Source organism: Phyllobates terribilis, unplaced genomic scaffold (genome assembly GCF_046119375.1).
Source record: "Phyllobates terribilis strain yellow unplaced genomic scaffold, ASM4611937v1 Scaffold_2__4_contigs__length_985480577, whole genome shotgun sequence".
Classification (NCBI taxonomy): Eukaryota; Metazoa; Chordata; class Amphibia; order Anura; family Dendrobatidae; genus Phyllobates; species Phyllobates terribilis.
This window is the reverse complement of record NW_027362762.1, coordinates 338,792,981-338,817,045: the sequence shown is the minus strand read 5'-3', so window position 1 is coordinate 338,817,045 and position 24,065 is coordinate 338,792,981. Positions and strand designations below refer to the sequence as shown.

At 43.6% G+C, this 24,065-nt stretch overlaps 1 protein-coding gene across 2 annotated transcripts in view; it reads left to right on the top strand.

The window, feature by feature from the left end:
• Positions 1–382: 382 nt before the first annotated feature.
• Positions 383–24,065, top strand: part of UBE3A (ubiquitin protein ligase E3A) — a 58,880-nt gene continuing 35,197 nt past the window's right edge. The window contains exons 1-3 of one of the 2 annotated variants that reach the window (XM_073664568.1): positions 383–488; positions 11,905–11,949; positions 19,690–20,000. In XM_073664568.1, the coding sequence (XP_073520669.1) occupies positions 11,948–11,949; positions 19,690–20,000 (313 nt within the window). In that variant the 5' untranslated portion in view covers positions 383–488; positions 11,905–11,947. Of the gene's footprint in view, positions 489–509; positions 994–11,904; positions 11,950–19,689; positions 20,001–24,065 lie in introns of those variants that run through there. The other variant, XM_073664567.1, reaches the window with a different exon arrangement.

Here is a 24,065-nt window from a genome sequence, read left to right as displayed (position 1 = left end):
GGATTGTAGAGTTGTGGTTAATGTCAGGCTTGTTTTATTCCTCCTATTACATGAGGTTCGGGGATAAGGGGCTCACTCAATACGGAACAGGGAGCGCGATCATCTTGTAACCTGAGGGGCGCTGGTAACTCATCATTGTCCTAAAGTTGAGGGCTGTAGGTCCTGTCTATATGATACAACCCATAATAATAAAACACACTCGTGTAGACAACACAAACTAAAGGGGAGAAAAGAGTTCTGATCCTCAGAATATTGTGAGGTAAAAATATAAAAATGAGAGTTTTACGGCAAAAGTGAGGCTGCACGAGCCCTCCTCCGTGACGTCACCACGCACTGGTGTATTCTTAGAGAAGCTGTCAGGAGCGCGCGGCTTCCTTTCTAATCATGCACCACTGCGCATGCTCTGCCTGCGCCCTGCCCGAACCATAGAGAGAAACTGCGGTTCAACTTCCGCCTCCCTTTCTGGCCTGTTACCGTGATGATTAAAGGTTAGCCTAAAGTCTATGGTATCGTGCCGCGATGCACGTTGGGATACCCCCGCCCTCCTCGCCGGTCCTCCCAATTTGCGCTGCCCGAGGTCCGTGTCTTGTAGCAAGATGGCGGAGTTGGGTTCGGGGTGACCAGACAAGAAGAGAAAGAAGCCGCCAGTGAGCTGCATAGTTGTCCGTGACACTGTGTGACAGCCCCCAACCCGTCCGCCATAGTGTACCCGCACAGCCTCATGTCAGAGTGACAGGCAGTGCTCGGTGCGTGCTCATTCATCGGCGACTATCGGAGCTGTCAGACACGTATCACGACTCTGTGCATGGCGCGGCCGGCCGGCCTGCTGGACTAGTCGTGTGCCTACTGGATTGTGTCGGGTTCTCGCATGAGTTCCCCGGACCAAAGGCGGCGGCAGCAGCAGGAGAGAGAGGGAGCCCCGGAGCCTGAGGAGAGGAGCATACACACCCCCTGCAGCAGCGGCAGCCCGGCTCACAGCCCCGGGGGAGACAGGTCAGAGGGGGAAGGGATCCAGTGCAGCCCGGATCACGGCCCCGGGGGAGACGGGTCAGAGGGGGAAGGGATCCAGTGCAGCCCGGATCACGGCCCCGGGGGAGACGGGTCAGAGGGGGAAGGGATCCAGTGCAGCCTGGATCACAGCCCCGGGGGAGACGGGTCAGAGGGGGAAGGGATCCAGTGCAGCCCGGATCACGGCCCCCGGGGGAGACGGGTCAGAGGGGGAAGAGATCCAGTGCAGCCCGGATCACGGCCCCGGGGGAGACGGGTCAGAGGGGGAAGGGATCCAGTGCAGCCCGGATCGCGGCCCCGGGGGAGACGGGTCAGAGGGGGAAGGGATCCAGTGCAGCCCGGATCGCGGCCCCCGGGAAGACGGGTCAGAGGTGGGGAAGGGATCCAGTGCAGCCCGGATGACGGCCCCGGGGGAGACGGGTCAGAGGTGGGGAAGGGATCCAGTGCAGCCCGGATGACGGCCCCGGGGGAGACGGGTCAGAGGTGGGGAAGGGATCCAGTGCAGCCCGGATGACGGCCCCGGGGGAGACGGGTCAGAGGTGGGGAAGGGATCCAGTGCAGCCCGGATCACGGCCCCCGGGAAGACGGGTCAGAGGTGGGGAAGGGATCCAGTGCAGCCCGGATGACGGCCCCGGGGGAGACGGGTCAGAGGTGGGGAAGGGATCCAGTGCAGCCCGGATCACGGCCCCCGGGAAGACGGGTCAGAGGTGGGGAAGGGATCCAGTGCAGCCCGGATCACGGCCCCCGGGAAGACGGGTCAGAGGTGGGGAAGGGATCCAGTGCAGCCCGGATCACGGCCCCCGGGAAGACGGGTCAGAGGTGGGGAAGGGATCCAGTGCAGCCCGGATGACGGCCCCCGGGAAGACGGGTCAGAGGTGGGGAAGGGATCCAGTGCAGCCCGGATGACGGCCCCCGGGAAGACGGGTCAGAGGTGGGGAAGGGATCCAGTGCAGCCCGGATGACGGCCCCGGGGGAGACGGGTCAGAGGTGGGGAAGGGATCCAGTGCAGCCCGGATGACGGCCCCGGGGGAGACGGGTCAGAGGTGGGGAAGGGATCCAGTGCAGCCCGGATGACGGCCCCGGGGGAGACGGGTCAGAGGTGGGGAAGGGATCCAGTGCAGCCCGGATGACGGCCCCGGGGGAGACGGGTCAGAGGTGGGGAAGGGATCCAGTGCAGCCCGGATGACGGCCCCGGGGGAGACGGGTCAGAGGTGGGGAAGGGATCCAGTGCAGCCCGGATGACGGCCCCGGGGGAGACGGGTCAGAGGTGGGGAAGGGATCCAGTGCAGCCCGGATGACGGCCCCGGGGGAGACGGGTCAGAGGTGGGGAAGGGATCCAGTGCAGCCCGGATCACAACCATGATTGGGGGGGGGCGTGAGGGAGATGAAGGGATCCAGTGCACTTGATCACAGCTCCCGGGAAGCCGGGTCAGAGGGAAGAAGAGATTCATGTGCTGCTCGGTTCATAGCCCTGGAAGAGTCAAGTTAAGGGAATGGGATCCAGTGCAGCCTGGATCTCAGACCTGGGGGAGACAGTTCAGTGATAAAAAAGGGATCCAGTGCTGCCCAGATCAGAGCACTGGGGGTGAGAGGTTGGGGAGGGAGGGGGATCCTGTGCAATTTTGCTTCTGTGAGGCCCATCTGCAGGTGGCTGGCAGTATGGGGAATTCTATGGATACTTTTAATATATGGTGATTTAGTGCAGCAGACAGTATGTAATATGCACTGTTTTGTTTAGATTATCATTGTGGCCCTGTACCTGTAGGGCCAATGTAAAAGAAAAAAAAGACAAAGCATATAATTGACAGTTTATAGGATCTTCGTCTCATCTTGCTTTGTGTCTTCCGTGTTGCTAGAAATACAGGAACAGAGAGTGATCAGAATAAAAAGTGTGCCATCTGTATGTCTTTTCAAAAGTAATATTTTTGTTCTTTGCAATGGATGCTTCATTTTCCGAAACACTGTTTTGTTTTTGTTTTTTTTAATACAAATGACCCCTTTATGTCTGCATTTTACCTGAAATGACTTAAAGGGAAAAATAAATGGTAAGCAATTAAAGGGGTCGTCCACTACTATTTAAAATACACCACTGTGTTTTTATGATGAAAAGAAGCTTCTTTGTAATTACCTCCCTCTGCTGTTTCTGTCTGTGAGAGGCGCTATCACTGGCCGCTCACAGGCAGCACTTGACCCCCGCTGACGTCACGTCAAGTGAGGCTTGGGTTGTGGGTGGGGTTATTCCCGCGTCACACCCTGCATCCACCGCTCGCTTTCCTAAGGAATGGGGAGAGGGAGATTGCGCGGTGGATGCCAGCTGTGACGCGCGGGGTAACCCCGCCCACAACCCAGCAGCCACCGGTAGAACGCGGAAGAGGGACCCCCGGCTGCATCCGGAATCATGACGTGATGTCAGAGCCGGCTGCAGCCGGAGTTCACGTGATGCCTGTGAGCGGCCAGTGATAGCGCCGCTCACAGGCAGAAACTGCAAAAGAAGGTAATTAGAAAGAGGCTACATTTCATCATAAAAACACATTGGGCTATTTTGAATATTAGTGGACGACCCCTTTACGGTTGGTGATAAATGGTGACTTTTAACACTGCACAGTATGTCACTGCTACTTCACAGCAGGGCTGTGGAGTCAGTAAGCCCAACCTCCGACTCCTCAGTTTCCCTGACTCCGACTCCACAGCACGGCCTCACTACTGAGCATGTACATAAAGTGCAGCACAGATTCATCTCAACTAAAACCCTAGATCCTTAGATCAGGAACAGAACAGACATTTATGGAAACATTTACAGCACATCCTGCATTGTACTACTGTACCCAATTTATTCTATATTTTTGTAGTCTGAGTCGGTCCATTTTGTACCGGCTCTGCTTCACAGCACAGTATGAGTGAGAGGCGTCTGAATGGATTTTTTGCCACTTGCTGATCATGGTGCCTTGCTCGACGCAATACTTGTATTGCGTTGTCAGTGATTATATAGTATTATTTGGCTTAAAGCTGCCATATTTCCCCAGCCTTAATTTTTGTCGCCATATATTTTTCAGTTCATTATTTCATTGGTCTTCGAAAAGCTCTATTTTTTTCGTTGACATAGGCTTATGAGCACTTGTTTTTTTATATAGTGAATTAAAAGACGCTAGATGTTGTGTTGAAAAAAAAATACTATTTTATGGTGGAGTGAGAAAGTTGCAGTTGTGTTCTTGGGTTTCTTTTCACTGTACAGTAAAAATAACATGTTTGCTGTATTCTACGGGGCTGTATTATTACTGCTCCACCTGTTTTATAAGGGTTGTTCTTGCACTGCTCCCTTCCAACCCTGATAGTTTGCAATTGGCAGAGCACATGAGCGGCCAGCAGCTATCATGAATATGTCCTGCCAGGCATTTGTCAATGGGACACCATCACCCTCCTCCCGTGTGGAAGTGAGCGGTGCTGGAACTATCCTTTAGTATGTTTTTTTCATATTTTTCACTGCATATTTGCTTACTTAAAATCTGTTGCGTTTCACAGCACATATAGCAGAATTGTTTTTTACAAATCTCATACACATTTTCCTGAAAATATATAAAGTATAAATTAACCAGTTCTCTGGATTTGAAATCCATAGCGTATCAATTTGTCATACAGAGGTCATCGGATATTTCACCATTTCTGATCACTGCGTCATCTTTTCTCTGTCCATATCGGAGATGCCTTGTCATTGAGCTGCAGTTCTGAAAAGTACAGTCCTTAGGCTATGTTGCCATTTAACATTTTTCCTGTGGACCTCCTGCAATGCAGGACCTGCAGCAGTGTTGCGGTGGATAGCCGCGCGGAGAAACCCGCATAGTTCACCCTTTGCATTTCAAAGTGTGAACCTTTCCCCCATATCCGCAGCATAAATTGTCATTTTGCGGATCTCAAATCCACAGTAACGACAGTGCATTTATTTTTTAATTAAGTTGGCATGCACTGCAGATTTCCACGACCACAGAAAAACCATAATTACACATGGATTTTACCGCAAGGTCAGTTATTAGCAAATTGCTAAGCTCATTGGCTGCCGGGCTCCTAAGGGGTCACTTACACTGGCTGGTTATCATGAACAAGAATTCCTAGGGATGCTCCATTACCTGTAATCCGCCTGTCTAAATATGTGGCCAGTCACTTGATGAGCAAGGAAAATACTTGTTGGTTTCTTTAAATGATGCTTAAAGGGACTCTGTCAGCACAGAATGACTGTTCAAACTAAGTGCTCGATGCTTCACTGTAGGGCCAATCGTTCATATACACCTTCCCACCTGCTTGTTTTCCTTCTATCTCTACCCTTCTCTTCTTTGACAGCTCTGGCTTAATAGAGCCAGAGAAGAGCGGTAATAGATGGTAAACGAGCAGGTGTGAAGATGTATATAAGTGACTGGCCCCGCCATGAAGCACTGACCAGCGGGACTTAGTTTGAACAGTCATTCTGTGCTAACAGTCCATTTAAAAACCTTCGCTCTCAGTAGCGCATATCCTGATTTAAATCAGGATAGGTGCTGGCGAGAACAATGGTGTTAACAATCATTCTGTGCGCGTGGAAGTGTGTGCAGCCTGTCTAAAGATGCTGTTAAATGACCGCTGATTGCCTCCTATGTAGCCGATCAACGGGGTTTACCAGCCACAGGTCAGCCAGTATAAATGCACTCTTCAGTTTTGCCCTATGATATTTTAAATTGCTGATATATAAAACTGATGCCATGTTGATGTCGTACAGAAGTCAAAAACTGACCTACTATTGACAATATGCATGAATTTTTTCATTTTTATTTTTTTGGATTAAATATAAAACTTTTTTCATATGTTTGTTTGAACCTGACCTTGGGGCCTAATTCATCAAAGCTTTTACACCAAATTCTGTTGCAAAAAGCTTTGACAGTTGCAAAAATTGGCACAATGCAAGGCTGCGCTAAAATTGTGACTTTTTTGCGATTTCATGCCATTTTTACGTAGCGCCGACAAAGTGGGCATAGTTTAAGTGTGCCGAGGGATTGGAAACCCCCTCTCGACAAATACGTCACGTGGTGTTTGCTGCAAAACAAAACTTACTCCAATCAGTGACTGGAGTAAGATTTGTGCAGTGGTGCTCATGGAAGCACACGCCACTTCTCAGACCCTCCTGATTGACTCCAGCAAGCCTCCTCATCAAGACCTGTGTGAAATCCAACAGTCTTGATGAATTGGGGCCTTATTCTGTAAATTTAATCGTCAATTTAGACGAATAGATAATGGTGAACACATGTTGGAATGAGTGCTCGTTCCTGAGAATTGGCCAGTGTAAACTTTCTGGCGATCACGTGAGCAATACGCAATGCATATGGCTTTTTTTGCTTTCTCCCTGCACTTAAGACGTGAGACATTAATGTGATTGTGGCTGCAATAGTAACATGCCATACATATTGATCTTACCATTTACTGTGGTGGCTGGTTGCACCCTTCATATGTTAAGTGTAGTGTGTCATCCCCGTGGAGAGGTGAAGAAAGACCGACTGGAGATGCAAACTGAGTAACGTTTTATGTTTAAAAGGGTTATTCTGATTTTGTACATTTATGGCCTATAAGTAGGACTGGCCAATGGTACCTGCATCAATCTCAAGAACGGGACTTTGTTGCAGGCTGCTGTCAGTGGAGATGTGATTGGAATTCCCATTCATTTGTATGACAATTGTGACCACACTGTGGGGCCCTGTTCACTAGATGGATGGTTGGGAACTGCATCTACTATACATTTTTGGCATATCCTATGGATGTGCCATAAACGTACAAAAAGGGAATACCCCTTTAATTGATTTATGTGCTCTACTAGATATTAAAATCTGCCATGTCTGGACTTTTTTAAATAGCCATCTCTGCACAAAGTAGCTGTCTCCTTGCATATGATGACCACGACATATGCTTAAACAGTTATACAGCTTAGTCTTGGCATATTTACCCATCTTCTACTGTGTATTTGTAATAGTATGTGTGTATAAGGGAGATTATTTTCTTAAATATAAAATATCTCTATTATGAGGGATGTAATTGCTGCCCCTAGTCCACCAGGGCAAAAAGTCAGTGCGACATTTCTGTTATACGTACCTAGCAGATTCCATACACTTGCATTGCTTAATAACCTCTCCAGTTTGGATCTTCACGTCACATTGTAGATTTTGCTTTCTGGCTAGTGTTTGCATATCCCTGGTAGGTATGCCAGGCCGGCCTCTTATGGGCCATGAGCTGTCACTTAGTCTGCAGCGGGTGCTGTGAAACATCTGTATCAGTTTACTGCAGAGGATTGTGAGTGTGCAGTGGGCTCCTGATATAGCACCTAATGTTTTCAGTCAGTTGGGGGGTCTGCAGCTCTCTAAGGCTGCTTCTCAGTAAATGAAGCTACATAAAGCTGCTAGTTCAGTTGACCTGAGCTAGCTCATGTTCTTTGGTTGATTATAATCTGAGCATGTGTAGGGGAAAGGGGTAGATGATTGTAAAACCTGCTTCATCATTTGTAGTTTCCTTATTGACCCAAAATTGCAATAATCTGTCTTCCACTTAGGTGGTACACTGTCAGTGTAGACATTTCTGCAGCAGTTCCTTAATATGTCTATTACTGTACATTATAAGTATACACCTTCCCCTATGCACAGTAGGCTGAATACTTACTGTGGCCTGTAGTCAACTACTGGGCTCCAGGCCATGGACTGCAGCTCCTCTAAGGACTCGTGTCCTGGTAACAGACAACAAATACACACACAGTACAGTCTGATCCTGCAGTCACTCACTTCTGTTTCCTCCGTGTTGCTAACCTACCAAATCGATGTTGGCATTAAGTAGGTGACCAGTGGATGGAAATTTGATGTGAATTCTGCACCTAGTCCACCAGGGCTAAAAGACAATGAGACCTTGCTATGTTAGACATGTTGCTTATTCCATACATTTGCATTGCTTAAAATAACCCCTCCAATTTGGATCTTCACATCCTGTTATAGATCCTGCTTTCTTAATGGGACTCTGCCAGTGCATAATGGCTGTTGAAACCAAGTACAAGCGCTTGGTACATTATGGTGCAGCCAAACATTTATATACACCTTTCCACCTGGTTTCCATCTATCGCCACACTTCTCTGACCCTTTGAAGCCAGAGCTGTCAATCAAAGAAGAGGTGGGTGGAGAAAGGGAAAGCAAGTCGGTATGAAGGTGTATTTATGATTGGCCCACTCTATGATGCACAGAGCTGCGGGACTTAGTTTGAAGAGCCGTGACCGATCAGCTGATGACCACTGTAGGAACATTCACAAGAATGTTCCCACGGTCTCTAGCTCACCGGGGCTCATCAGCTGATGAACCCCAGTGACCTCCTGTATACTGACGGGGTGATTTTACACCCCTGTCAGTATACAGTGCTGTATTCTACAGCTGTGACATCAGTGATTGCTGATGTCACTGCTGTAGAAGTGACCCAGATCGTCGCGGGACACTTGGCGTTACGTGGACTGCCTCATTGATGGCGGACAGGTGAGGGATACGGTTGTTTTTTATTTTATGTTTTTTGCAGATCGAGGCCTTCGTGGAGGTGTGTAAGAAAAAAAAATTGTAGAACAGTGTTTATTTTATTAAAATAATTTATTCTGGCCGTGTCTTTTATTGAAAAAGCGGCGACCATTTTACCACGCGGTTACTAACCTGGGCCTCACATCCGCCAATACAAGGCTGACGTGAACCCCAACCCCGTTACCCCACTGCCACCGCTACAGGGCAGTGGAAGAGCGAGGCTAAGCACCAGATTTGGCGCATCTTATGGATGCGCCATTTCTGGGGCTGCTGAGGGGTGATATTAATTGCCGCGGAGGGGGCTAGTATCCATGGCCCCTTCCATGGCTATTAATATAAGCCCGCAGCTGTCTAGTTTAGCCTTTGCTAGCTATATTTTATAGGGGGACCCCACGTCAATTCTTTTCTGGGATCCCCCTGTAATCTAGCGAGTAAAGGATAAACAAACAGCTGTGGGCTGACATCAATAGCCAGGGAACATTGTTGGCTAATGGCCCCTTCCGCAGCTACTAATATCAGCCCCCAGTGGTCGGCTTTCCCTCTGCAGGTTATAAAAATGATGCAGGATCCCACACCATTTTTTTTTTTTTTTTTAAATTTTAGGCTCTGCCCATAATTCAGACGTATCACCGCTTTGGACGCAAATTTTTCCTGCGTCCAAAACGTTGCATTCTATTGAACGCGGGTAAATCCACATGTGTTCACTGAACCATGCGTATTTACCACATTCAATACATTCTGGTGGTCAAATTTCTGTTGTGAAGATTAGCGACTCCGCAAGAGAATTTGACATGCTGCGGTCCTTAAAGACGCGCCACATGTCAGTGTCCACAAGTGATTCGCAGCCTCTGATGCACGCATAGTAGACGTGGGACTTCTTGAGATCCCATCCACTATGCTATAACATCTGAACGCTGCGGGTTTGACGCAGCGTTAAACCTGCAGCGGCTCCTGATCGTGGCCACGTACCCAAACTCGCCCACAGCTTATCAATATCTGTAGCGGACACGCCAGTCTACGCTGCATATTTTGACTGATTGAATTGTTATTATATGCGATAGATTCACATGTACTGACAACAAAAGTGTGGTATTAAAACACTGCGTTTTAGATGCAATGTGAATACATTGTGTCCAAAGAGCTGCTGAGTGCTGATCGGGGGGAAGTAGCGGCTAACGAACTAGCTTTGAGATGTTATTTAATGGCCAGGGAAAATGTTTGCCTAATGGCACCTTCCCAGGCTGAAATTAGCATCTCACAGCAGTCGCCTAAATTACATGAATAGAAATGCTAATGAGAGATTGGGTGAATGGGACTAGCTGACACCCAGCTCCTTTGTTGGGTGGTGTCATTCAGACCTTTTCATGACCAAACTTTAATTAAAGTAAAGAAACACACAGACACGGTGTAAACACTTTATTTGAAATACAATAGACCCATTCTTTAATCATTTAAATGAACCAATATACTCACCCCAGTTCTGATGGTAATCCAAGGGCTTAAGCGATGTCCTACCAAATAACTTTATTTAGCTCCAAAAATCATTCCTTGATGCTCAAAAATGCATGTAAATCCGCATGTGGTTTTTTTTCTGCCAGGGAGAGGCAAAAACATTCAGGAAATTTCTGCTTCAAATCCTGAATGTGTGCACATACCCTTATGCCCACATTCATAGATTGATATCCATAGTGAATTCACATTGAAGCATTAATTGTTCTTGAGGGATTAGCGTTTCTTTAATTTACAGCTCGTTGCCCTGGAGACTGATAGACAGCAGAACATGCACAGTGCTTACAAGCTTTTTTATTCCAGGTTTGTAAGTATGGTTTTGAAGCTACCCAGGATCACTAGAGCGAGTTGTGTACCTCTCAAACCTGCCCATCTTCAGCGCAGTGCTTACAAGATAGACAGCAGCTGTGTTCGATCTCCTAGGCATTGAGCTATAAACAAAAGGAAAGTACGGTAATATCTCAAGAACACTCCCAATCCCCCATTTATCCCTTTATTAATACAGTACAATGAGGTAGCAATTAATTTGAGTTTTGGTGATCTGTGGCCCCAGCTGTTAGTGGTGTAAAATGGACTCTTCTCTTAGTTTATTAGCAACCTCTGTTATTGGAGGCGGCTGCATATAAGTTTTCTTCTTTCTTGAGCAGAGCTAAATTGTAACCTTCATGTAATGTATCATCCTTGAGATATGTTCACACATGTAAACGCTGCAGTTTTTCTGTCCCAAAAATCATATGGAAAATCCAGTGTATTGAAATTGACATACCCTGCAGATTACATCATGTCAATACTTTCTGTGCATTTCACTCTTTGCAATGTGAATCTGCAGCAGACCCACAACAAAATTTGCAATACAGTCAAATTTAGCTGTGGATCCGCAATAGATTGCTTTCCACCACATGTGGATGTAATTTTCAGGGAGAATGTGCCTGGAATACTTGTGGGGTGATGCTAATGCTTCCCTAGAGAACTGTTTTAACTCATGTATAGGAGTCCTTTTGTAAAAGTTATTCCTAACATTGCCAATCCACAAGTTAGTTGATATATTGCTGATCAGTGGGGTCTGACCCCCTGCTCAGTCCAGGCTCACACCTCTGTATATTCTCTCAGTTATGCTAATGACACTCTGCTCAGACCCCTGAGTTAGAGCTGAGTGTCCAATTAGCATGATCCCACATTCTCTCATGAGAGAATCGCAGCTCAGGTATGGAGAACTTAATTTCTCCATTATCTGAGTCCACGGACGTCGGACAGCACTTGGATTAAATTTGAGTGAAGTCCGATGTTTCACACACCCGTAAACTTATGTGGGTGCCGATCTGCACTGCCTCAAAGAATAACATTTGTCCGATAAACCGTCAGATAGTACTCGGCCATGTTATACGCTCATGTGAGCATGCCCTTATCTCCAGAATTGTCCCGTCAGATTGTATTCTTTCATTCTCTGTGACTGTCAGAGGTGGCCATGTACTGTACTCCATTATCTCCAGCCGTCCTACAGAGAATGAATGGAGCGCCATGCATAAGCTTTCACTGCTTCATTCTGAAGAGGCGTTTCTGAGCCCCCCTTTCTTGGGACTATTGAGGTCCCAGTGGTTGTGTACTGAGATTATCTGATAACTTTTATTATTGGGAATAAACCATTGATGGGTGTGTATAAAGTTAGCAAAAAATCTATCACCTATCCTTTATGCAGGTGGTGGTATTCTGACAGTCCCATAATTTAAGGTGTATTGGAGTATACAGTATGTTGTATTTTTTTCTTATGTGGAGGTGCTGGTTTTTCTGAACATCTTAGTAAAGTACATCTAAATATCTGATGTCTGTTTTACAGATCACCAGGAGATCCTAATTCAGAAAACCTAGAAAATAGCCGAATGTAAGTATGATGGGACTTCACAATAAAATATGTACTGTATGGACATGAGACCTGATTACTACAAATTACAAACCTATCTGGTGTTGTGCCTTAATGTGCTTCCCATTCAGTTCTGATCACATGATTGTGTTAGACAAGACTGCTAAATGGAAAATTACACTTGAGAAACCCAGTTGGCCACGCTCAGGGTAAAGTTTTCTTAGGACAGTCATTCACTTGTATGGCTCACTTATCAGCTGAGCCCAAATCCCCTGTAATCGCCACTATGGACCACATTGCCTGCTCTAGACAGACACTATACGTTTGCGTCCCCAGGTAGCTGATGACACCAGCCCGTTACTGCTCTTACGCTTATCTATTTGTCATACTCATACGCATTTTACTAACAAGTGTACCTCCCCCTTTTTTTTTTTTTTAAATGGTATGCCCAACCTAAAATGTATTTTTCAATGATCACACACTTTCTATGCCCTTCTTGCATAAAAATGTGTAAATGAAACGTGAGCACTCTGTGGGAGTCTGTTTGGGATTTTCCCAGTGGCCTGAACTATAGATACAATTTCTGACAGCTGGTCTATTACTTATGTCTGTCAGTGTCAAAATCTGACAATTTTGGGGAAATTATCAGTCTTTTTTATTTTCTTTGCAATGACCAACAAGTGGCCAAGCGTATTACTATAAACTACATATCGCCCAACAGAAAATCAAACCGCTCAATCTAAAAGCAGATTATATGTGATTATTCTGACATGTGCACCCTGTGATACATTACACTGTTGAAATCCCGCACTTGTTCTGCCCATTGTCAGCTCCGTGTATGATATGAGCCTGCCGCTGCATCACATGCTGCTTCCTTTTGGAATTTCTGCCGCTAGCGGGAAAGGTTTTATGATTGACAGAAGACATGTTGGTAATTGCATTAAATCTGTAGATGTAGAGCTATGGACTACATATTGTCTGCGCATGCCTTTTTGGCAAGTGCGTAGTTTAAGGGGAACCTGTCATCAGGTTTTCCCAATATAAACCATGGCCACCGCCTTTAATGCCTCTTTTACAGCAGTCTAGCAAGCTGTATGTAACCCATACTACATAGCTCAAAAATTCCTCCTAAATCCCCAGTGCAATCTAGTGGACATTGATGCCTCCTATCCCCTCGCAATCGCCGTCCTTCCCTGCTTCATGTGGCTGATGCGTCCTTTATCATCCACACAGTGTTCGCCAATGCCACACCTGCGCAGGCGTACTCCTCTGGTCATCAGCGCTCTTTGACCTTTCCCGGTGCATTCGCTTTACAGTACTTTGCTCTGCCCAGCACTCAACAATTGAGAAAAATACAATCGCGCAAAACAACTTTTCAACAGATATATTCATCAGTTAGCATTTCATTTGGCTAAGGTTATGTGCACTTTGTTTTTGCCACAAGTTTGTGGCTTTCGTCTGACGCCCTGAAAATTGAGATTCACGTGGATGTCCCACCGGAGCCATTCGCTAGTGTCTTTTGTTCTTCTTATAGCATCTGTTATGGCCTTGTCCGTCTTTTTTAGGACTTCCGTCTGAAATGGCTCAAGCGTGATGTGATCCTGGCTTGAAAAGTCTTGATTATGACCTTAAAGAGGAGCTTTTCTTCTGTCCCCCCTCCATTCCAAAGTTATGTCCACTGATAATTGAGATGAAAATTTTCCCTTCAACCAACTGGGCATATACCCCAGATCTTTTCTGTGGGTTCGGCAGTGATTTGATTGGTCAGCATGAGAGGGGAAAAGGCGAACACCTACAGAGATGTTCTGTAGTATACGCCCAGTTGGTTAAAGGGAAAACGCGCACATTTTGTTACTGAGGGGGCATACCTTGGAATAGAGGGGCAAAGAGGAAAATGAATAACTGTTCCAGAATTAATGCAGCAGTGCCAAGTGGAGGAGGTACTCGATGAAATAGTCCAGTGAAAGGTCTACTTTTAGACCCAAATACTCACTTATGGGCACGTTTACAGGAAATATTCACATCTGATTTTCTGTCCAGATGGAAAGTCCACTACATGTTACTGTAGCAGCGTTGTGGATAACTTTAAGAAATCTTTTGAATGCTGCGAATAACATATATGATATCAGCAACAGAATTTGCAGCAATATTTATGCTGTATTTATCTATATTTTTTTTTCAAATGAAAAACTAAATCAGAAGCGGAGGAACACTCACATCTTTTCTCTGCAGCCAAAATAACAAGTGTCACCATAATTGCACTTTAAACAGGGGAAATAAAGCTTTTTCTCAGTTGTTGTTTTTTTTAATTCCTAATTCTGTACAGTGTCAATGCCACTATTTTAGTGTTCCCCTGTGCACTGGCTCTACAAGAATCTGTAGCACTTTGCATGTGATGGAAATTCTTCAAGCGTCTACTCTTTGCCTGGCTTTTGCTTGTCCAATTTCACATGCATTCAGCTATGTTAAGCATGAGAGTCCTGCATGCAGACGCTATGGGGATGTTGGCATCAAGAAGACTCCAAACATTAAAGTAAGCAAGCACGTGCTTTCAGAGGCTGTGTATTTATAGCAGGAACTCCTGGCCCGTGTCCATGCCTCTAGACGTTCCTAAGCTTACTTTAAAGGGGACTCTAGCTGTGTGTTAGCTTTGGAAATGTGCACAGTTTTACTTATAGCACCACTGGAATGCCTTGGCTGTAGGTCATATTAATATTTAGCTCCGCCAAAATGTAAGCTACGCAAATAAGCAATGTCATCAGTGTGAATATGGAGCCCTGAAGTGTGCGAGTCCAAGAACCATTTGGTGAAACTCCCAACTTCCCCAATACACTAATAGTTGAAGGCTTCATGTAAGATAAGTCTCAGCAATCTGTAAATTAATAAATAAATGATTTATTGTTACATGTTTTGATATCAAAATGCATAATAATATCCTGTAAATTAAGATCACACACTATATGGGAGAAGTTAAAAAAAAAAATAAGGGCGCAGTGAATCGCTTGTTCCATAGCAATCAAAGAGACTTCTTCTCAAAGATCTACTGCAGTCTATAGTTGCTACAATCAACTTATCTGATCCTTTGGCCATGTTTGAGGCAGCTACCCCTGTGTCCATTACTCAGCTTATACATGACATATGTTGGTTTTAGAGGCAACCTTTCAGCAGATTTATGCTGCCCTACAGACTGGGTTGCCCCTTATAAAGCATTGCTTGGAATACCTTTGGGGTCCCAACCGGTCCTGAGAATGAAGTGATCACATCCCTACTGAGTCCATCCTCTGGTTTAGTGAGTCCTTTTCTAAGCATTTGTTGCACAGAAAACCTGGCTGCACCCTTTGCAGGATTGCAGCATAACCCAAATCAAGTTAATGGGACTGGCTGCTGTTCTATGTACAGCCCTGTGACTGAGATCACTAAAATGCAAGGAAAACTTAGAAGGGGGCACAGCTCTAACCCAGCGCCCCTTTATGCTCCAAAAATATGAAGTTCTTGATTTTAAACATTTGTCAGTCTTGCAGTGAAGGACAATACTTCCTACAGATGGCAGCACTATAAAATATGGAAAAGGATGATGCATACAGATTACATTAAAGGACAAAGATGATTTTTTTTATGAAAATGTTTGCTTTAATAATAACTGGTCATTATAAAAGATGACCAACTTCAAGACCTTTTAACGGTATATTGGTACTACTACTAAAGATTAGTGTTGATTTAGTAAGAAAAATGGTTAAAAGGGTGGTCTGGGCAGAGTATCACACTTTGCCTTGGGGACTGGTTATGTAAAAAAAATATCGTCCTCAATCTTACTCAGTCGCTTAGTGGACGGCACAGAGATGGGAAGCGGTAATGTCACCAGCTGTCGGACCGCTGTGGCCTGTGATTGGCTGCAGCATCAGATGTTTTATGATGACACACTGCTGAATGTTACCTGACGGCCGCCATGGTCCGGTGGCTTGTGGAACAGTGACTGCGCTGCTTCCGGTCTCTCCACAGATCCCGGAGTGGCTTGTGCTTGATCCAGGAAGGTTCCAGTAGGGGAGGATGGCTGACTATATGTTTTACATGTTTAGTCCCCTGGGCAAAGTTTTATTTTGCCTGGACAAATCCTTGGACATTTACGTGAAAAATGTTTTTGTGTATTCTGTTTTATATGCAGTAAGTGTTGAATTTTCTAGAAGATAATTTCTGTTGCTGCTAATGTGTGCTGTATATTCCCCATACACACCAGCTACTATAATAGTGGAGTATACACTACAATACAATTGCTACTGACTTTACATTTCTACTGATTCCTGTCTAGGACAGCACATGGCTTTTATGTATCATTGATAGTTTATTTCAGGAATTGCCCCATGCTACCTTAATTCTTTTCTACGCAAGTTAAAGGGGTCTTGGGTCGAATGCTCAATTCCACTCTCTTGCCCATGTACACAGCCACTCAATTCAAGTCTCTGGCGTTTATGAAGTCAATTGTGTGTAAAGCTTTGCTTTGTCAGTGCCATTAACTTTGAATAGAGTGGCAGTGTGCATACCACTCCATTCTCATCTTCCTTGCTACTGTCCCCCACTGAGGGATGAAGTTGGGGGTGCAATAGGATCCGAACCTATCCAGCGGAATACTGGCATACCCCTTTACCCATTTTGAAATAATTACCAATGTCATACATGTCTGTCTTGTATTATCTGTTTTATGTTAAACTTTTTACACAAAAATTCTTTAATGTGATGGAAAGCTCAGATTGTTTCTTTCAGTTGGAGCTGTACTATTACTTTACTGTATTTTTATTTTCCCCAAAGAATAAAAAAAAAATTGAGCTGCCTCAGGCTTTAGTAGTTTGAGTATATATGTTGAGTCCATGTGACAGCACTCCATTTTCTTACAAGGTTAACCAGTCATAATCCTTTTTTAAAGAATCTGTCACCAGGTTTATTCTGCCCATCTGAGAAAAGCAAAAACTAGGGACAGAGACCCTGATTCTTGCAGGTTATGTAATTGGCTACATGCTGTAGTTCTGATAAAATCACTGTTTTATCTGCTGCAACTCTTCAGTGATGAGCTTCTGTTACGTAGTTCTTGATATAAATAAGCTTTATGTATCAGTGCCAACCACCACTGATTGGCAGCTTTTTGCCTGTGCACCATGTAGGCAGAAAGCTGCCAATTAGTTATGTGCGGCCATAGACAGCTCATCATTGAGAAGACTAGAAGAGCTGCAGCTGATGAGTGATTTTAACAAAACTACAGCAAGAAGCCCAGTAAATACAAATATAATTGGTTGAGGCAAGGTGTCCCTGAGCTGCCAGAGCACAGCCAGTGTTGTCTGGAGCAGAGAGAACAAAATCTTTTCCTACAAGAGGCCTCGTATAACTTCAGATGTTCGCAGTGTTTAGCAATAAGTTTTACAAGAGTCCTAAAACTTCTGTTACTTTACTATTATTTGGAAGCAAACTTTCATATTTTATATAAATGTAGTCATTTAATGGTTTCCAAGATATAAATATGAAGTTTCCCAAGAACCTAGTTTTTTTTTTTTTTTATATATATACAGTACAGACCAAAAGTTTGGACACACATTCTCATTTAAAGAATTTTCTGTATTTTCATGACTTTGAAAATTGTACATTCACACTGAAGGCATCAAAACTATGAATTAACACATGTGGAATTATATACTTAACAAAAAAGTGTGAAACAACTGAAAATATGTCTTATATTCTAGGTTCTTCAAAGTAGCCACCTTTTGCTTTGATGACTGCTTTGCACACTCTTGGCATTCTCTTGATGAGCTTCAAGAGGTAGTCACCGGAAATGGTTTTCACTTCACAGGTGTGCCCTGTCAGGTTTAATAAGTGGGATTTCTTGCCTTATAAATGGGGTTGGGACCATCAGTTGTGTTGTGCAGAAGTCAAGTGGATACACAGCTGATAGTCCTACTGAATAGACTGTTAGCTGCTTTTTTCTTGCCATAATACAAATTCTAAGTAAAGAAAAATGAGTGGCCATCATTACTTTAAGAAATAAAGGTCAGTCAGTCCGAAAAATTGGGCAAACTTTGAAAGTGTCCCCAAGTGCAGTTGCAAAAACCATCAAGCGCTACAGAGAAACTGGCTCACATGAGGACCGCCCCAGGAAAGGAAGACCAAGAGTCACCTCTGCTTCTGAGGATAAGTTTATCCGAGTCACCAGCCTCAGAAATCGCAGGTTAACAGCAGCTCAGATTAGAGTCCAGGTCAATGCCACACAGAGTTCTAGCAGCAGACACATCTCTACAACTGTTAAGAGAAGACTTTGTGCAGCAGGCCATCATGGTAAAATAGCTGCTAGGAAACCACTGCTAAAGACAGGCAACAAGCAGAAGAGACTTGGTTGGGCTAAAGAACACAAGGAATGGACATTAGACCAGTGGAAATCTGTGCTTTGGTCTGATGAGTCCAAATTTGAGATCTTTGGTTCCAACCACCGTGTCTTTGTGCGACGCAGAAAAGGTGAACGGATGGACTCTACATGCCTGGTTCCCACCGTGAAGCATGGAGGAGGAGGTGTGATGGTGTGGGGGTGCTTTGCTGGTGACACTGTTGGGGATTTATTCAAAATTGAAGGCATACTGAACCAGCATGGCTCCCACAGCATCTTGCAGTGGCATGCTATTCCATCCGGTTTGCGTTTAGTTGGACCATCGTTTATTTTTCAACAGGACAATGACCCCAAACACACCTCCAGGCTGTGTAAGGGCTAGTTGACCAAGAAGGAGAGTGATGGGGTGCTACGCCAGATGACCTGGCCTCCAGTCACCAGACCTGAACCCAATCAAGATGGTTTGGGGTGAGCTGGACCGCAGAGTGAAGGCAAAAGGGCCAACAAGTGCTAAGCATCTCTGGGAACTCCTTCAAGATGTTGGAAGACCATTTCCGGTGACTACCTCTTGAAGCTCATCAAGAGTGTGCAAAGCAGTCATCAAGGCAAAAGGTGGCTACTTTGAAGAACCTAGAATATAAGACATATTTTCAGTTGATTCACACTTTTTTGTTACGTATATAATTCCACATGTGTTATTTCATAGTTTTGATGCCTTCAGTGTGAATGTACAATTTTTGTAGTCATGAAAATACAGAAAAATCTTTAAATGAGAATGTGTGTCCAAACTTTTGGTCTGTACTGTACATAATGGAGTGTTTCTGTATTTAGAGGAGATGTCCAGCCCAGTGCAAATTTTCCAAAACCTATCAGTGTCATATGCAACATTGAGAGGAGCTGATGAGAAGCCAGTCAGCACGTGACTACAGATAATAAAATCCCATACTTGTGGTCATTTAAGGACTGGTTGGACTGGCAAGCAGAGCTCAGTCTTAACAGTATATGTGTTGCACACGATTGAGATTATGCACAGCTGGAATTCTACAAGCGCTTGCTGAAAACTTGCACTGGGCTGGACAACCTCTTAAAATCTATTCGGCCCTTTTCAGTTAGGCTTTCCCAGTCTACCACAGAACTATATGGATGGCTAGGTTGTGTGTGCCTAGTGGCGTAACCAGGAGATCCTTATGATTTATGATATTTACATTTATTATTTCATGGTCTATTAATAGCTAACCTGTTAATAGGTATAAAATGTAATAGATGGTGTTGAAATTCATTGATTTCAACATTTTGTTAATACTTATGTGCCAGACTAACCAGGCCTGACTACTAATTTGGATGAGCTTTGTATATGAAAGCTGTACTAATCCACATGCCTGTTTGAATGTTTGCTACAGGAAGCGAGCAGCTGCAAAGCATCTAATAGAACGCTACTACCACCAGTTAACTGAGGGCTGTGGAAATGATTCCTGCACGAATGAGTTTTGTGCTTCCTGTCCCACTTTTCTCCGTATGGATAACAATGCAGCAGCCATTAAGGCCCTCGACTTATATAAGGTTAATGCAAAACTCTGTGATCCTCATCCCTCCAAGAAAGGAACAAGCTCATCTTATCTAGAAAACAACTCCAAAAGTGCCCATAACAACCAGTGCTCGGAAAGAAAGATGAACAAGAAGGAAGTCCACGGACCCAGGGATGACTTCAAAGGTAAACCTTAATCATGTATCCCAAATATGTGCTTGGTACCTATTGTGTATTACCAAAATGGTCTACAATTACCGGAATGTATATGTAACTTGGGGAGAAGGAACACTGACCTGCAATCATATTAGTACTCTTGATGTTTAAGCCCTGATGGAAGACATAAAGCTGATTTGTCATCAGATTTCACAATGCAAACTCTCTACATTAATATAGATCTTAAAGTAAGTTTTTCATGGACACAGACTTGAATGAGTGAGTTTGATCTTTGACTAGGATAAAAAAAAACTTGACATTTCACAGACCATCTTGTTCTATTAAAATGTATGCAGTTGGTTTTGTTAAATACATGGACGGCTTTACTCTTCCATGATTTTTGTTCATAGCAGACAGGGTTCCCTCCAATGACTTCCATCTAACCTATATGGTATATGGAGAAGGGTTGATTGTGTAAGAGATCTACACGTGACAGTTTCATATAAATAATTTTGGCCAGGATGGGAAAGTCTAAATCTTTTCAAATCGCTTTATTATGGCATTTGTCTAAATTCCTTTAAAATACCCCAAATATAATAATTTGCATGTAAATGACCTCCAACTCCTGCATTTCCCCAGTCTGTTGGCCTACTTTCAACTGCTTTATCAGAATATACTCATTTGGAGTACTAATGCTTGCAGTGAGAGGGTCAGCAGTTGTCTTCCTTTGTGTATTCTGCTTATCAGAACAATGGCCTGCAGCAGGCTTGGTAGACCCTCACTGCCCCCTGTATAGTAAGTATACTGTAATGGAAGTACTGGATTTACTTCCACAAGCGTCCTGTTCTCATCAGGTCCCCTCCCAGTAATACAAATGTATGTATTGGTTTAACTTCGTATACTCTGTGTATCTACAGTACTGTGCAAAAGTTTTAGGCAGATGTGGAAATAATATTGCAAAGTAAGAATGTTTCCAGAAATCGAACTGTTAATAGGTTTATCTTTATCAATTAACCAAATTAAAGTGAACAATAAAAAGAGAAATCAAAACAATAATTGGTGTGGTCACCCTTTGCCTTCAAAGCAGAATCAATTCTTGTAGGCACACTTGCACAAAGTCATGAATTTTTTAAGATTGTAGTCTGGTGTATGAGTAACCAATTATACCAAACAGGTGATAATGTTCATTTTCATAAGTGGGTTGAAACAAACAGCTGTGTAAGAGGCTTATAAATGGATGAGGAACAGCCAGACTTTGCTACAAAGGTGAGGTTGTGGAAGACGGTTTCATGTCAGAGTCATACACAAATGCTAAATATAATGGTTGGGTATAATGGTTAAGTGAGGGTGCTGCAGTGGTAGTGGAAAGCCACCCCCTTGTAAAAGAAACTAACCACGGCACACCAAGGGATGCAATCAGAAAATATGTAGTTTTATTATTGTTACTGCTTATCGTATGTGTATAATGGCCAACATATGGTCACCTTGGTCAGCATGTTCTGATACCAATGCATCTGAAGGCAGGCAAGTATACTGGAGAAAAACAGGGTTTTGGAAGCTACTAAATGCATTTTTGTTTAAAGGGAATAAAGACATCCCTTTAATAAAATGATTTGCAAAGCTTTACAAATTTTCTTTCTGGGCAACAGTATTAAAAATAAATAATAAATTAAAGTTTAGCTACCGTCTAATCAATATAGAGCATCTTTCTTGTTTCTAAGAATAACACTAATAGAAAGGCCCATAAAAAGCAATGTTTTCCTGACACAAACTGCCAGTTTGCGATGGTCAATCTATAATTTGTATGTTGTCAAGAAAGCTTAGTTTTAAAGACATCGGTTTCCCTCAAGTTATCAGAATAAAAGATAAATGATTAAAATTATTGAAAATATGCCGCACAAAAAATCATACACTTCATCAGATACATTTTTGTTATCCTTAAAGTGAATTTATAATCAAAAAATGACCTATTTTTCAATGAGTTCTGTTAAATGTATTTTTTTTCTCTAATTTTTTTTTATTGTAACAAAGAAACTTAAAGTTGCAATAATAATATATGTGAATAAAAAAAGCATATCCTACATTTGAACATTTAGAATTATGGCAGATAGTTGAAATGTTCAGAAAAGACTTGGACTTGAGATGTAAAAAAGAAAAAAAAAAAGTTCTGCCAAAATATATAATGTCTATCACTGAGTGCTGAAACGGCAACCAAATGTTTGAAAGTATAGCAAACGAGGGGGTAAAATAAAATAAAAACCTGATTGTTTGCACTTCCAAAGTGAAGACAATGTACAGTAGTTAGTAAATTGTACTTTGTGAAATGGGGTTGTTATAATAATTGTAGGGTCTAATTTGATGGAATCAGGTGAAGGAGTTATACTTTGGAGTGACAAAGTAATTGCATCATATCAAGTTGCCTCCAAGGGGACGAGACTCTAAAAGTCATTTCAACCACCCACCTTATCACGTCTTCTAGCCTACAAATTTGGTTGACTTTTCCATCCCCTGAGATTTGGTGGGACATAGTTTGTAACCAATGGAATGGTATTAAGCATTTAGCTGCAGCCAACAGGTGCGTGACTAGGAAATTTTTTTTTAGGGTCTAAAACATTTTGATGGGCTTGAAAGGGCGACCATGTGTCTGGGTGATTTTGGGGACACAATTTTTTCTCTAGTAAGTTGGATAGTATTCCAGAAGGGTTTTATTAATGGACAATTCCCCCAAATGTGAGCTAAGCATTCAGCATCTTTCCGACATCTTTAGCTTGGTTTGTTGTTTGATAGGCCCCCAATAGAGTAATTATAGTTTCCTGTAGCATCTTGTCAGCAACTTTTTTAAAGGAGTTGTCGACTACTAGGACAACCACATCTTGATCAAAATGTTTGACCTCGGTAAAATAAAAAAGCTTATACTCCCCTCCCGGGGCTCTCGTGCAGTTATGACATGTGGTGCCCGGCGCCCAATCGGCGCTGGCGTCCCTGTCCCAGTCTTCGAACAAATTGACCATGAAGAGGAAGTCAGGCCTGCAGCTGATCTGACTTCCTTTTCATGTTCAATTCGCTGATTGGGCGCCGGTCTCACGTGTCATAACCGCACGAGAGCACCAGGACCACGAGTGCCGACACTGCTGCAACGGCGCCGGCACGGGAGGGGAGTATAAGCTTTTTTTATTTTATCGGGGCCAAACCTTTTGATCAAGAGGGTGTTGTCCTAGTAGTGGACAACCCCTTTAATTAAATGATTTTCTTGAATTTTAATCTGTTAAATATATTAGTTATGCAAATTGCCTCTTGAGAGAGGAAGAAGACTTGAACTCTATTGAAAGCAGCAATCTTAAAAGTCACTATCAACCCTTAAATAAGTCTTGCCATATGACTTAAAATAAAAGCCAAGCCAGAATCTGTTTAAAGACAGTGTTTCAGGGTATTGCCCCTTCAGTGCAAAGTATGAGATCTGATTTGGCTGTAAGAGAGGCTTCTTAGTGGGATCTAAAGGGCAACGTCTCTTTGTAGAGAGTGACATGCCTAGCCTGGCATGCCAATGTGAGGAGGCTTATAAGCCTTGCAATGCTCAGTTGGGAAATTAAATATGCAAAAAATGGAAATATTTGTCATGATTTTTTTCAACAAAATTAGAAATTTTGCAATTTTCACAATAGCCACTGTCATTCCAGGAAAAGTTAACAGCAGTTTTCTTATCCCAGGCAGGAATACAATAACATATAACACCTGTATACACAGCTGATAACACAGGATCCATCAATCACAATTGGTAATTTCACAGCTCCCCCTCTCTTCACAATGACCTTTTCAAAGGCACTCACGCTTCAATGCAAAATATGTGGTGGAAGTCAGTCTCTTTCTGCTAATGTACATGTGTTTTCCTGAATGAACCGTAAGAGACTGAGGCTAAGTGCCCATGATGCTGAAATGCTCCTGATTTTTTCTGCATCTCCCTGGCAGGAAAAATGCATGCATATTTTACATACGTTTTTCCTGCCAGGTAGAAGCGTTTTTCAAGCGTTTTTGCATGCATTTTCGCATGTGAGTTATCAAGCGCTTTCCAAGCGATTTTAGCATCACTTGGAAACT